Here is a 14,599-nt window from a genome sequence, read left to right on the forward strand (position 1 = left end):
TTTATGGCACCATCCGCTCCTGCTGCTTGACCCTTGAGCGCCCCCACAGATATGAGATGGGATGGCCACGCTTAGAGGCGTGCAAAAAAAACTGATGGGAAAATCCGAGAAAGCAATTTGGGGTCTGTTTAGTTCTACCCTGTCAACGTAAAAAAGCCGTAAACACAAAAAAAACCATAAACACATTAAAGTTAAAAGGAATCTTACTAATTTGAAGTACTAAATAAAGTCTATTTATAAAACTTTTTGCATGAATGGGCTGTAAATCGCGAGACGAATCTAATGAGCATACTTAATCCATGATTTGCAACAGTGGTGCTACAGTAACCATCCGCTAATTATTGATTAATCATGAATTAATTAGCATCATTAGGTTCGTCTCGCAATTTACAACTCATCTGTGAAAAAAGTTTTGTAAATAGACTTCATTTAGTGCTTCAAATTGAGAAGATTCGAAACGCAAATTTTTTTTGCGTTTACACCTACCGAACTAAACACAGCCCAAATTAACTTCAGATTCCGCCGCTGCCTGCGAATTAGCGCCGGTAACTACCAATGCCGCGCGCGCAGTAACTACGCCCACATGCATACGCGCGTAGCAGCCAGCCTGCGGTGCGGCGGCCGGATGTCACGGATCACGGCGCGGCCGTCGGGCTGTGACTTGTGAATCGAGGAAGAAGACACGGTGGAGGATATATATATAGTTAGGTCAGTTTTAATATGAGTTTTATGAAAGATTTTATGATATTAAATATTATCACTTTTGCTAACATGGCAAGAAAAGAGAAGGTTAGAGTTTTATGAGATGTGAGAAGAGTTTCATTATCATAAAACTCATCTGGCACAGTTACCTAGTTCTCAGTTTGGGTCCATAAAACTCCCACTGAAACTGGTCTTAGCAGGCGGCAGGAACCCAGAATGCATCAGATCGAGTGTTTTTACTCGTATTACTAAAAAACTGATTTGCAGTAATGTTTTAATTTTTTAAAAGCGAGTCATAATTTGCTAGTATAAATAAAGCGGATTACTCAACAGCCTAAAAATGTATTTTTAGAGTGGATGATTGTATCATCCGTCTCTGGAAATGACCACCATTTTTAAAGGTAGTGTTCGACTCTAAAAATGACCACTATTTCTAGCGCCTAGAAATCAAATATCCTGCTCGTTTTAGGCCCTTGCGCGATGACCAAGGAAGGGTTGCGCATGTGCGATTAGCCACATTAATTCGTCGCATTAAAATAAAAATTCTACAATATCCGTCACATTGAATGTTCGGACACATGCATGGAGCATTAAATATAATTGAAAAAAAATAACGAATTACACAGTCTAACTGATTAGCACAAGATGAACCTTTTAAGCGTAATTAGTCTATAATTGAATATTATTTATCAAGTAACAATAAAATATATTAAAAATACCAAAATTAATAATTTTTTACCAACTAAGCAGGACCTCAGCCAGCATCTGTTGATTTACAGAGAAAACACGAGTGGGGAACGATGAGCGGTGAGCGCTTGGGATGAGCCGCGAGCTTTTTGGACGAGGTGGAAACCGTGGTACTGGGCTTAGACGTCTTCGACTCTTGTAATTTTTTCTTTTTTCTTAGAGACAAGTCGGATAATTGGATGGAAGTTAAGGTCAGTTTCAGTGGAAGTTTTATGAGTAATTATTTAGACTGAGAATTAGATAATTGTACCAGATGAGTTTTATGGTGATGAAACTCTTCTCATATTCTATAAAATTTCATCTTTCGCTCTTCTTATCATGTCAGCAAAATTAATGATATTTAATATTTTGAAACTCTTTATAAAACTTCGTTGAGACTGGTGTTAGGAGGAAAGACGTTGCGCGCTCTGCAGTCATTAACGTCGCGTATTAACGTCGTCCTTTTGGAATCAGTTCCAAGGAGGAGTGGACCAATAGTGTGAAATCTCAGCTCGTGGACAAACTGATCGGAGAATAGAGAAACAACGCTGGCTGGTCCATCACATGTCACCCTGCTAACAGTTTGGGCTAATATGGGTTTATTGGATTGGTTTTCGAAATGAGCTGCATTGGTTTGGTTAGTGATGGGCTGAACTACTTGATAGATTGGTTTGGATTGGGTTGTTGGTTAAAATGGAACGGTTTGGATGGGAGTCCGTTACCATTTTTTGGTTCCAATCCATTGGCCGAAACCATGGACTCACCCGAGAGGTCCAAGCTTCGCCTTAGTCCCTCTGCAGACTGCAGCTCCTCGCCTCTGTTCTGGTCGCCGCCGCTGCTGACCCCGTCGGCCGTCGCCTCCGCCGCGCTCGCCGACCCGTCGGTCGCCGCCGCCGCGCCCGCGACCATCGACGCCGCCGCGCTCGCCGACCCTGTCGCCTCCGCCGGTGCCCGCCAGGCCACCAAGCCGCCGTCGCCTCCGCCACACTCGTCTACGCACTCTCCCTGTCCGACGCCGCTGCACAGGGCCGTCCACCAGCCTCTTCCACCACAGGGCCGCCCACCGCGTCGCCTACGAGTCCTTCGATCGCAGCCACGCAGCGCCACCTGACCCCACCGTGCCGGCCGCTCCCACCGTCCCAGCCGGGATAGCACTGGCATCGATCGGTGCATCAGCAGCCACGGGCGCCACGGCCAGTGCGGCAGCTGGAGCGCCAGCGGCGGCGGCACCGGCAACAGCACCAATGTCGTCGTCGTTGTCATCGGAGGTCAGCTAGCTTGTCCCCATTTGCCATTATTTAATTAAACGCTGCGCGCGCGTCGGCGGTCGGCCTCACCGCGACGGCGCCGGACGCGATGAGGAGAGTACAAGGAGGGAAGAGAGGGTGACGGGCGATGGCTGGCTTCTTGAACGCCATCAAAACTCTCTCTCTCTCCGCGGTGCCTGCACTGATGGTGCTGTCACTAGCTACTCTCCCTGCGCATTTGTAAATTTTGATGGCTTGATCGTTGAGTGGTTGGTGGCGGCCTGGCGGGGCTCGTGGAATCGCTCACTTGCTCACTAGGATGGTTTAATGGGCTGAATCCATGGATTGTGATTTGGTTTGGCTTGAAATTATACAATGGTTTGGTGTAGTTTGGATTTTCAACATGGAGGGTTGGATAGGATTGGGTGGATTTGATTTGTATTGTGGAAGTGGATTGGTGGGGGTTTAGGTTGGATCCTGGCCCATTAGCAGGGCGGTCACACATGATCACAAACACTTTGAACAAGTAAAAAAATTTCCGCCGAAAACAGCGCATGTTGGGCTGGCTCCCCGTGGTAGGCCACTGATACCCACATCCCACTTGAAGCGTTGTATGTGGGCCGTAGGCCCAAAATAACCCCTACGTAGTCACGTATACAAATTTATGTGCGAGCCTGCAGCGAGGCATAACCGTACACATAACGCAGCCGCGATCACTTGCTAGTAATTGCATGTTCACACGTACGTGTCCGTGGACAAATCCACCTTGGTCGTATTTGACTCCCTCTCGATAAACAGCACGCACAGTACCGGCAAGTCGCGTTGACATTCACGCTACGAACAGTTCCAAGTCGACGTGGGCGCTCCTCAGATCAGCCTCTCAGTCTTTGCTTTTTAATTCGTGTCGCATCATGTTTGATGTTAGTTAGCGGAACTAACATGACCTAACTATAAAACTAATTGCATAAATGGAGACTAATTCATGAGACGAATCTCTTAAATCTAATTAATCCATCATTAGCACATATTTACTGGATATCACAATATTATCAAATCATGGACTAGTTAGGTTTAATAAATTTGTTCCGCGAATTAGCCTTTATTATGATCGGTTTTGTAATTAGCCTATATTTCATACATACTTGTATCCAAATATTTGACAGTTGACATCCTAGTCCGATCCTGTGCCTGGATCTTGGCAGTGCAGTGCGAGACATCGTATTATTGTTGCTTCTTCTTTACTCTTACGAGAGAGATGTGGGTGACGGTGACTTGTGGCTACGGCACAACAATATCAGGCGTTGCCTGTTTGGGAACTCATCATCAGGAGTGTCCCAGAAAACAGAGTCGATCAGAAGGGTGTGCTGATGCGCGTCGTCGAGTCAACGATCAGCAGGAGGGTCCACTCAGACCGATCAATTTGCCATGTGATGAATGGCTTGGTGCCTTTTCCGCACAACCCGTGTTCGTCGGGTCCACGGCTTTGCAAACGCCATCCGGGCGCCAAAAACCAACATTAGCCTCACGGTCGCCTCTCTCTTTTGTGAGGATAAAAAGGCGGAATGAATTTTTTTTCGCTATCATAGTTCACTCGGACCTTTTTCACATGGGCACACTTTGATCGACTAGCTAGCACTATACGATGCTCTTAAAAAATTTAAAACGTGAATTTCCCAAAAACAAAAAATAAATAAACCTTAAAGTTAAGGGAAGAAATTATATGACACGTGAATATTTTATTCATCATCTACCCACCCTCTTGCCCATCTACTCTATTGTCCTCGGGGCATCTTCGTTTTGCTGGCTGCTTCTCAGGCCAACCAACAGTATTTTTCTCTCACGCCAAACCAGCCACCAGCCAGCCAACGATAATTTTCTCTCATAACAAACCACCACCCGCAGCCAGCAGAACAGAGCGATGTCGTCGCTCACAAACAGGTCTCTAGCTGAATTGATTAGGTGACTTTAGTAGCATTCTGTTCTGGGTTCGATTCCCTATTAAAAAATACCCCTCACTGGCATGATCAGGATTCGAAGGGAGGGAAACCGGTTGCTTTCTCTTAATGAAATACGATGGAACCGCCGTACCCCTCCGGTCGAGTAGTTTTTTTTGTTTCATATTACCGTCGTTGTAATGTGCTATGCCATGTCATTAAAAGTTTGAAACCCTAGCGTCACCGTCAGAGTTCATACATTTGCTCATTGCAACAGCCACCGCCGGGTTGGAACCGGTGACCGGGCAGGAAAATTTCTCTCCACAAAGTCCAGCCGCCTCATCAACCCCCCAAAATGAGCATCAATAACTTCATCAGCCCCAAACGACACAATAATTGGAGTACATAACATAACGTCAACCTGATAAACCTGTAGTCTAGAAACTCGCCGGCTACTCCTCTTCGCTGTTCACCCCGGTAAAACGCAGGCGAGAGGAAGAGGATCTGGAGCTTCGTCTCGGATCAGCGCGCAGCGCAGATGGCGTAAGCGCTTGCGCTAGCAACGACGGCTGCTGTCGCTGTGAGGCCGCGGTCCGCGTGACTTTGCTGCCCGCTCTTCGCTTCGGCGCCCGGGCAGCCGCACCGCACGACAGCCACGTCCACGCGGGTGCGGGTCGCTCGCACAGCGACCGGTCGGCCGGCCGCGGAGCCAGGCTAAACCCTGGCTAAACCCATGACCGGCCAGTGGAAACTTTGACCGTGGCAGTGGCGGGACTCGTCGTCCGGAAGACACGAGATCATGCATGCTACCACAAACCCGTTTGGACCACCGCCAACGATCCGCCTTTGTGTCGTCTGACTTGGCCAGCGCGCTAGTGCCCTCACGTGCCCGGGTCTCGCCTCAATTATTTAACAATTATCTGCCCGGAGAATTGAAGGGAGGTCAATCCTCCTCCCGTATTTTACCCACGCCGAATCGTGTCAACGCCCCCCGCCCGCGCTGACTTCACGCGAAGCGCACCTATAAATACGCTCGCGTCGCTCGAGTCAGGTGGAGCACACCACTGCGACGGCCGAAGCCCACCGGCGTCAGGACGACTGACCGGAGGAGCAGCCGACCGGCGGGCCAAGGAGAGGCGCGCGGGGAGCGGGGCGGCCGCCGCCCAGTGACCAGCAGCCAGCCAGACAGTCCCAAGGATCGACGCGCGATGAGCCGTGCGGCGGGCGGCAGCGGCGGCGGCGGGAGAGGCGGGGCGGAGCGGCGGTGCCGGTACCGCGGCGTGCGGCGGCGGGCGTGGGGCAAGTGGGTGTCGGAGATCCGGGTGCCCGGGACGCGGGAGCGGCTGTGGCTCGGGTCCTACGCCGCGCCCGAGGCCGCCGCCGTCGCGCACGACGCCGCCGCATGCCTCCTCCGCGGCCTCCCGGGGGCCGCCGCCGCGGGCCACCTCAACTTCCCCGACCGCGCGGCGTGCTACGCCTACGGCGGCGGCGGCGGCGGCCGCGGGCGCGCGCCGCCCCTGTCGCCGCGCTCCGTGCAGCGCGTCGCCTCCGACGCCGGCATGGCCGCCGACGCGCAGCTCGTCGACGCGCGGGCGGCTCTGGCGTCGTCGTCGTCGCCTTCGCCGCCGCCGCCCCTCCAGAGCGCCGCGGCTGGCACCACCGCTGGCGCTGCCTGCGCCGGCATTGGCGCCGCGCGAGGTGGCGAAGCGGCACTAGCACAAGGCTCGGCGTACGCGCCGGCGCCGGCGCTGTATAGCAATTGCAGTAGTAGTGGTAGCAGTACGTATTATTGGTGCACGCCGAGCGCGGGCGGCGGGAGCGGAAGCTCGAGCGCCGGCAGTGACCAGCACCTGGTTTACGGGGACATTAGCGTAGACGACATCGAGATCTTGATGTAACTTGGGCCGATGAGATTGGCACGTGTCACTTCGGTGGTATTAAGAGAATGGATGGGGTTTTATGTATTGTTGAAGAAAAATAATCACGGTAACATCAAGTTTACATGTATCACTTCGGCAAAATAGCGAATTTCATCCCTAAATTATCCTCCAAAGTTTCAATTTGTCCTTAAACTATTAAATGGACCAGCGGCATGTCAAATCGTACCAGAATGAGCGTAAGGTTGGCGGAGCCAAGGGGGTGCTCCAGCTCCCCTACTGCCCAAAACGCCATGGAGCCCCCCCCCCAAAAAAAACCAAAATTTTGGAGGCCATTGATGAAAGAAAGGGGATCAAAGAAGAAGAAGGATCACCAGCCCCCTGCCTTCCATTCCTGGCTTCGCCGATATGTTACTAAGTCCAACAACGGTATCAACTCAAGTGGTATACTAACTCATACTTCACTAACATAGCTAAAATAAGTTATTGATGATCTTGTATCTATAAATAAAAGGTTTACACTTTCATAGTTGAGAGATGAATTTGAGCCTGAGGCAAAATTTGATGGACCAAATTGGCTATTTTGCTTATCACTTACTATGTGAGATTTAAGAAAATGAAAGAAACGTTGTTATCTTTGAATTTTGATAAGTTCTTCTTTGAAAAGATCCCCCATGTACGTACAAAATTTTACCGTAACAGAAGGTTCTGCCCGTCTTGCCATTGGACATTTTGACTCCACGACTTGAAGAGGACGGGGTGAAACGAACAGCAGGTGGTCAATGGCGCTGATGAGAGCACTCAGAGGAGGCTCTTCCCGGTTTGGCGTCAGTGCGCCGCCGTCTAATCATCCATCGCACGCGCACGGGGTGCGACATTTCTCGCTCCGCGCGCGGCGCCTAGAATCTAGAACATCACGCACTGGCGACAGTTACCGTGCTGCTCACTCCTCCTGTCGACGAACGAGGATAAGTTAACACAATGCACGAGCGCGAACCGCTATAGGCGAGCTGGCGAGGACGCGAGGTGAATGTTGTTCGCCGTCGCCGGCGTGCCGGCGGCGGTCAGCGCGAGAACTCCGGTCGTCACTCGTTAGGGGAAATAAAGGTCTGGTACTCTGGTCGCCTCTCGTCGTCGGGAATGAGCAGGTTCGTGGATCAGATGCGTGCGTTTTGCATGGTCAGGTTCGGACCATCGGTTCAGCATCAGCCGTCCAAAGAAGGAGCGCGATGCCTTTTGATCTCGGTGGAATCTGGTCCCGCTCTAGCTAGCCGCCAGGAGAGAGGAGAGACTCGGCTGCTTCCGTTTGACGGAGCAGAATGTTCCAGAACCCACCCACGGGTTTGGCAGCCTTGACCGGTTTCAAGGAGCAACTTTCAAGTTCAAGTGGTGCCACCGGCCCACCACACACCGTTGTGCCGTCGTCCGTGTCTTGACCAACAACCCTGCTGTGTTTGGATTGGGTACCACTCCATTCTTTTTATCTTCAACAACATCCACTGCAGAGGCGCCTACCGCCTACCCAGTAGTACCCACAGATTATAGATTCCTGACTTTTGCAGATTAATTTCATGCAAAAACGAGGGACATACTAGCTAAATGCTTTTACCTATTCACTCCATTCCTCGATGTTTTAGGCATACCCAATGGAAAGTTAGTGCGAAATGGCCACATCCTACGACATGACTCTGTCAACGACATTCTCTAAAGCCCAAATGACTAATTGTTCACATCAAAGCAGGGCTGCCGGGGTGAGTATCGTAGAGAAGAATCACTCTATCTTCTTCAACCAACCAACAATATTTTTTTCTCACACCAAACCAGAACCAGCCACCAACCATACAGCAGTAATTTTCTCTCACAATAAACCAGCACCAACCACTAGCCACAGCTAGCAGAACATAGAGAATATTAGCAAGTATTTTGTTCATCAAATAAACACAAGGAATAGGTGGATTGACATGGCCTGGATGCGCAAATATAATGAAATGCAGCTTAATAGACACCCTTACGAGATTTGCTTCATCAAATGCACTATCTTCACATTCGGCGATTGTTGCCATCCACTAGCAGCCGGCCAACATATATATATATATATATATATATATATATATATATATATATATTTCAGTACAACCAATACATATAACAATCACTGCATTAAGCTACGAGTGGCAAGTGAATCGCCCTATTCCAATTATGTACAGACTTGACCACAACCTCAGTTGAGGAAGATTACATAGCAATTTAGCAGATGAGCGAAACATCTACGAGCTGTCTTGCTTCGGTCTCTAGCTCAGCTCCGAGTACTGCCATCCCATCAGCAGCAATATCTTGGTGCAAATGGGCAAAACATCTAAGAGCTGTCTTGCTTCGGTTTCTGACTCAGCTCCGAGTACTGCCCTCCCATCAGCTGCAGTATCTCGGTCCAGAGGCAAGAAGGATCACCCGTCAACGCATCACTGATCAGCTCAGTACTGCAGGAAGCGACGGCCCAGTACCCTGCCCTGATTTCGCCTAACAGCTGCTCATAGTCCCAGGCAGCATGGCCGACGTAGAATCTCAGGTCCTGGGTCTTGATTGTACCACTCTTCATCAGAACAGCAGCCTTTTCAAGGTCAGTTCGGAAGCCGAAGCAGATGCCTGGAATGACCTCTTCAAACCCCTTGAGACTTGAGCTGTCAGTAGTCCGCACCAGGAACATGCTCATGTGAACTGGGCCTCCGAAGAAGAGGGGGGAATCACCGAAAGGGGTTGCCTGGCCTTGGGACGATGGATTATCGTGCTTGATAAATGTGTACATTGAGCGGTTCAGGATGACTCCAAATGGGCCATCAAAGGTACCCCTTGAACCAAGCTTGAGAAGGAAAATGACAGTTCTTTCAAATACGCTGTCGTCATCAAGCGCCTCAGTAGCAACCAAAACACACCCTGCCTCTGGCATTGTAATAGCATGAGCCCATTTTTGAGGAAGCTGTACTGGATCTCCCGAGGATGCCTTGCACTCTGTGGGAGCACATGGGTCCGCGAATAACTCCTGATTCAGGGATAGAAGCAGAGACAGAGGAAATAGAAGCTATGAAAACCCAAATATATAAGGTTGCCCGGGTCGATTGGTGGCAATTGCCTCTCATTGCCAAGAACAATATGAAAATCCTCTGCAGAAATTTTATTAAACAAAGAAATCTACCCTACATCAACATACAAATAAATGTAATGAGATGCAAAACAATAGCCTATATGATACCATCTTGATATAGCAGCAAATTTTAAGTGAATGGAAACTCCACTGTTGGCATGTTCCTTTTTTCCACATGAAAATTGTTTGGAATGTTCCATTTGATCACCATTCTATGAAGAAATCCTGATTCTAGGTCACCTTTATGAAATTATATCCCTTGCAATGTACCAATGTAAGCTATTACACTGTGATGAGCTTATATCTTAACTGGACAGTGCAGCATAGAAGCATAGACAAATCATGTAGATATCTACATCTAGTTATAAACCCAAGTTGTAGCAACAATGCAATTGGTGAACCTAGGTATATTAGAAACGGCATGTCGTTACCAGTTTCTAGATAGATACTGTGGCCCAACCAATAGCAAGAGTGAGATCTCAGGATGCAGACTTTCCCGGGCTGACCCAGTGACCCAATACCCAAAAAAAAATCAGTGTAAATACCCATTAGGCTGACCCAAAAATATTTGGTGCCAATTAGTGCCAAACCCCTTGGATCATTTGGGTAACCCGCGCATGCAATCCCCTTCAGCCCTTCACCTGACCCAAAAATATTTGGTGCCAATTAGTGCCAAACCCCCTTGGATCATTTGGGTAACCCGCGCATGCAGTCCCCTTCAGCCCTTCACCACCGGCCTTGTGCAGCTCCGCTCCTGCTCCGTCCGCGCTCAGCCGCAGGCCTGACATTGACCTCGCCCCTCCACACACCGCAGGACTTGGAGCTCCCTCCCTCTCGCTCCCTCTCCCCCCCTCTCCCTCTCGCTCTGGTACTGATCACCTGGAAGCAGCGTTCACCCAGCGGCAGCACAGATGCAGCGTTCATCTGGAAGCAGCAACAACTATGACTTTTGGTGTAATTAGAGGGTACACTGGTGCCACTAGTTTAAGAATTGTATTGGGTCAAGCCAACCCAAAACCCAAATATAATTAAGTGGGTAAGATTGGTCAGCTTTTGGGTCAACTAATACCAACCCACTTGCATCCTGAGTGACATCACAAACGCCTTGACGAAATACATGAATTTGCATCTCTTGACATCTGTTTAAAACCAAGACAAAATCTACAAAAAACTACAGATTGTACTCCTAAAAACAGACCAGGCTCACCTGTTCCCGACGGACAAGGTTTGCCCTCACGTCTCGCCAGTAACTGCTGCTAGAAACATTAACCAGATTGCTAGACTTTGATTCCTCATGCGGTTTGTTCAATCCAGCAGAGGCATCCCCTGCAGAGGCAGACACATCATCATGTCCTGCATTAGCAAAACCCATCAATTGAGCATTCTAGTTGATGACCTTCAGGCCCCGTTTGAAACCTTGGAATTGAATTCCATTCTAATAACTATAATTTAGACACAAATCTATTAAGCTAATATGATTATATACGAAATATATTTGTATACTACTGTCGGCCATACGAGGGAGATACTACAGAGGAGTGAGCCAATGAGTTTATAGAATCAATTTCCATCTCCCACCCTATGAATTTTGGATAGGTAGTGCGGCCATAACGTTGGATGATATGATCACGTGTTTCCCATATATGGAATCATGATACGAAAGTAGATTGAGTACCAAACTAATTCGGACGTGGGGTAGGACGAACAACCTGCAAGTGGGGCGGAAATCTATTCGAACGCACACAATCAACAAGTTTTGTCACCAAAGCCTGAGCAAAATCACACATCTGCCTCGTCAATCTCACGAAAATCTCACGCTCCAAACTCTCAATCGCATCGGCTGCTACTATGGAACCGGATCCACGAAAAGTTCCGCATCCGAATGGCCCGAACATCCCCCAAGCCACCTTCGATTCGAACGCATCAGAAACATCACGGGAGCGGGGTCCTCACCGGAAGACGATGCCTTGCTCTCGGCCTCCTCGCCGCCGCCGAGGCCGTCCTTGCCCCCAGCCCCCGACGCGCGCACCGCCACCAGCGGCGCCCGCGCGGGGCCGCGCCTCCAGACCATCCGCCCCGCCGCCGCCGGCGACAGCGGCGCGGGGCGCCGCGGCGGCGTGAGGAAGGGCCCGCCGGCCTTGGCGTTGTTGAGGGCCCACATGTCGGCGGTGGGAGGTGGGAGGCCTCGGCCGCTCCGGGGAGTGCTCGCCTCGGGAGGTCGCTGGGTCGAGTGGGAAATGGAGTGAGTGCTGTGCAGTTGGATTGGAACCGCACGACGGGACGAGGCTAACGAGCGATGGATGGGTGGGTGCCGCTTGCGATGAAGGCGGATTCTGCGAGTGCGGAAGGCGCCTTTCGAGTTCTCGAAATGACCTCCAGCTAGACCAGTGAGCAGGGTTTACAAACCCGGTGGGAAGGTCCGATTTGATCGGTTACCGGTTACCGGTCAAACCGGTCCGGCTCGGTTCCAGTTTAGGTTGGTACCAAACCGGCTCAAATTCAAAATTAAAATTTGAATTCAAAAAAATGAAAAAATTTCAAATTTTTTTTTCTAAAAATACTTCAAGGTGCGAAGAATTTAATGGTGTCAAAATTTCTTAAAAAATCATTCATTTAGTATAGTTTGCGGAATTTAGAAGTTAAATCAAAAAAGAAAAAGAAAAAAATCGACGGCAATTAAGGCTCATCGTGCGGCAGCGGCCAGTTAACCTCCCCCCAGTATCCCATAGCCTCAGTCGCGCCTCCTTCGGTCCGCTCCCCGCTCAGTCGCTCCTGTCCGCCGCCCGACCCCGGCCAGCCGCCCGCGGAGCTCGGCTAGCCGGTCAGCTCCACTGGTAAGCCGACCAGTAGCAGATCTACCGGTCCCTACCGGTTAGCCGCCTGGGGAGGTCGGTTTACCGGCCCAGAGAGGCGGTAAACCGCCCACGAGCGGCGATAAGCCGCAGCCAGGTAAGTTTTTTTTGCCCTATGATTTAGAGTATTAGATGATTTATTTTAGGATTTAGGTGTATTTAGAATGTAGGTAAAATTTATTAGTATTAGATTATTTTTTGCACTATGTAGTAGGTTTTAGGTAGATTTGACTTAGGAGTTAGAATATTAGATGATATATTTTTGTTGTCCATGTATGCAGATAGACAATGGCAGGCAGAGATGTTGTATGGGAACACGATGAAAATCTTTATCACGGATGGCGATGCAACTATTGTCGTACGCAGGAAGGAGGAGGTGGTGCAACTAGATTAAAACAACATTTGGCTGGACGCGGGGCAGAGGTGGTCCATTGCAGGAATGTGTCACCTGATGTGCGGGACTTCTTTTAGCGTGAGCTTGATAGGGCAAAGAAGGCAACTGCTGACCGGGCCCGAGAGAGGTTGAGACGGGAGAAGGCTGCAGCGGAGGGAAACTATCCCGGTGATGAAGAAGATGAGGAGGCTCAGGTGCAGCGTGCCATGGATCTATCGAGAGCGGAAGCAGAGTTCCGACGGGGGGTGGAACAAAAAGGAGGTGCATATGAGCGTGGAGGGGGTAGTGGTTCGACGAGGGGGAATGTTATGCAGAGGATGTTTGGAAGGGCCACTTCGCAGAGGGAGAGTTCTGTGGTGGAGGACTATAACTTGGCAGCTGGTGGGAGAAGAGGAATGACGCAACCAAGGATTGATACAGACTCCTAGACGCAGAAGGATAAGAATGCAAAGGAAGCTATTGGTAAAGCTTGGTCAAAGTTTTTCCATATTGCAGGAGTACCTGGAAGACAGGCTGACAGTCCATACTTTGTCAGCGCGGTCAGAGAGACACAAAAGTGGGGTAAGTTTCCTTTCATTGGAATGAAACCTATGAGCTTACATTTTTGTATCTCATGATTTTCATATGGTTGCAGGTGAAGGTATCGCATCACCCACTGGACGGGATATTGATGGCAAGTACCTTGATCAGAACGAGCAAGACTTGAAGACGAGGTACGTAAAGTTTCAGAAAGACTAGTCTTTATTTGGCGTCACGTTGATGTGTGATTCATGAACTGGCCCGACAAGGATGAGTGTCATCAACTTTTTGATATATTGCAATGGAGTCATATGGTTCCATAAGTCTATTTATGCGAGTGGAAGAACTCAAGATGCTGCATATTTGTTCAAGGTAGCCCTTAAACATGTTCCATTCACATTGACTATGTTTTGATATGTTACTAAACAATATGTCTTTGTTTGCAGGAGATTCGTAAGGTGGTGGAAGAGATTGGACCGGAGAATGTCGTGCACGTAGTCACCGACAACGGCTCGAACTACAAGAAAGCATTTAAGGAACTACTAAGTGAGGTGTATGAACACATAGCTTGGACACCTTATCTAGCACACACCGTCAATTTGATGTTGAAGAATATAGCTCGAAGGCCTGAACATGGTGTTATGATCAAGCAGTGCAAGCGAATTTCAAATTGATTACACAATCATGGTCAGTTGAATAAAATGATGAGGGACGCAATCGGTAGTGAGTTGGTCAAGTGGAATGCCACTCGATTTGGAACCAACTACATGTTCCTAGAGAGCATCTATCAGAAACGTGATCGTTTCATGCAGTAGATGGCATCTACTGAGTTCCAACACAGCAAATGGGCGAATACCGAAGATGGTAAATTTACTCATGCAAATTTTGCAAGTATGGAGTGGTGGGATGCATTGAAATATATCATCGACATGGTTCAACCAATATACAAGTTCCTCCATTTCGCTGATCAGGACAAGAAACCGAACATTTGCGAAGTCGTGATGGCCTACCAGACTATGAAACAGGAGCTGCGGTCTTTCTTTGGAACAAATGTTTCCACACTGAAGAAGTATATTCAGGTGGTGGACGAGAGGTTAGGTGACGTGTTCATAGGCACGTAGGTGGGTTCAGGTAAGCACACACATCCATCTATTTTTAAGCTCTATTGACCTGATGCTTATTTGAAGTGATTTATATTTTGTAGCTGCT

General features: G+C 49.1%; 2 protein-coding genes across 3 annotated transcripts; one reads left to right on the forward strand and one right to left on the reverse strand.

The window, feature by feature from the left end:
- Nucleotides 1-5,542: 5,542 nt before the first annotated feature.
- Nucleotides 5,543-6,650, forward strand: LOC120701354 (ethylene-responsive transcription factor ERF014-like). The gene has a single exon (XM_039985446.1). The coding sequence runs from the start codon at nucleotides 5,818-5,820 to the stop codon at nucleotides 6,505-6,507; it is 690 nt and encodes a 229-aa protein (XP_039841380.1). The 5' UTR covers nucleotides 5,543-5,817; the 3' UTR covers nucleotides 6,508-6,650.
- A 1,976-nt stretch (nucleotides 6,651-8,626) lies between these two features.
- LOC120698651 (UPF0301 protein CT0663-like) lies at nucleotides 8,627-11,889 on the reverse strand. Of its 2 annotated transcripts, none has more exons than XM_039982356.1 (3): nucleotides 11,579-11,889; nucleotides 10,833-10,951; nucleotides 8,627-9,523 (listed from the first exon to the last, which is right to left on the reverse strand). In XM_039982356.1, exons 1-3 carry the CDS (start codon nucleotides 11,784-11,786, stop codon nucleotides 8,843-8,845), a joined length of 1,008 nt encoding a protein of 335 aa, XP_039838290.1. In that variant the 5' UTR covers nucleotides 11,787-11,889; the 3' UTR covers nucleotides 8,627-8,842. The 2 variants fall into 2 exon arrangements, with proteins under 2 accessions (XP_039838290.1, XP_039838289.1); XM_039982355.1 differs by having other exon boundaries at nucleotides 10,833-10,978.
- Between the last annotated feature and the right edge of the window lie 2,710 nt (nucleotides 11,890-14,599).

This window comes from Panicum virgatum, chromosome 3K, assembly GCF_016808335.1.
Source record: "Panicum virgatum strain AP13 chromosome 3K, P.virgatum_v5, whole genome shotgun sequence".
NCBI lineage: Eukaryota > Viridiplantae > Streptophyta > Magnoliopsida > Poales > Poaceae > Panicum > Panicum virgatum.

Bases quoted from the DNA above. Each gene is read 5' to 3' on its own strand.
- LOC120701354 (XM_039985446.1), top strand. From the start codon at position 5,818: ATGAGCCGTGCGGCGGGCGGCAGCGGCGGCGGCGGGAGAGGCGGGGCG.
- LOC120698651 (XM_039982355.1), bottom strand. From the start codon at position 11,786: ATGTGGGCCCTCAACAACGCCAAGGCCGGCGGGCCCTTCCTCACGCCG. The intron at 10,979-11,578 runs GTGAGGACCCCG...TTGCTAATGCAG, and splicing joins GAGCAAGGCATCGTCTTCCG to GACATGATGATGTGTCTGCC. The intron at 9,524-10,832 runs GTGAGCCTGGTC...TCCCTGAATCAG, and splicing joins ACCTTGTCCGTCGGGAACAG to GAGTTATTCGCGGACCCATG.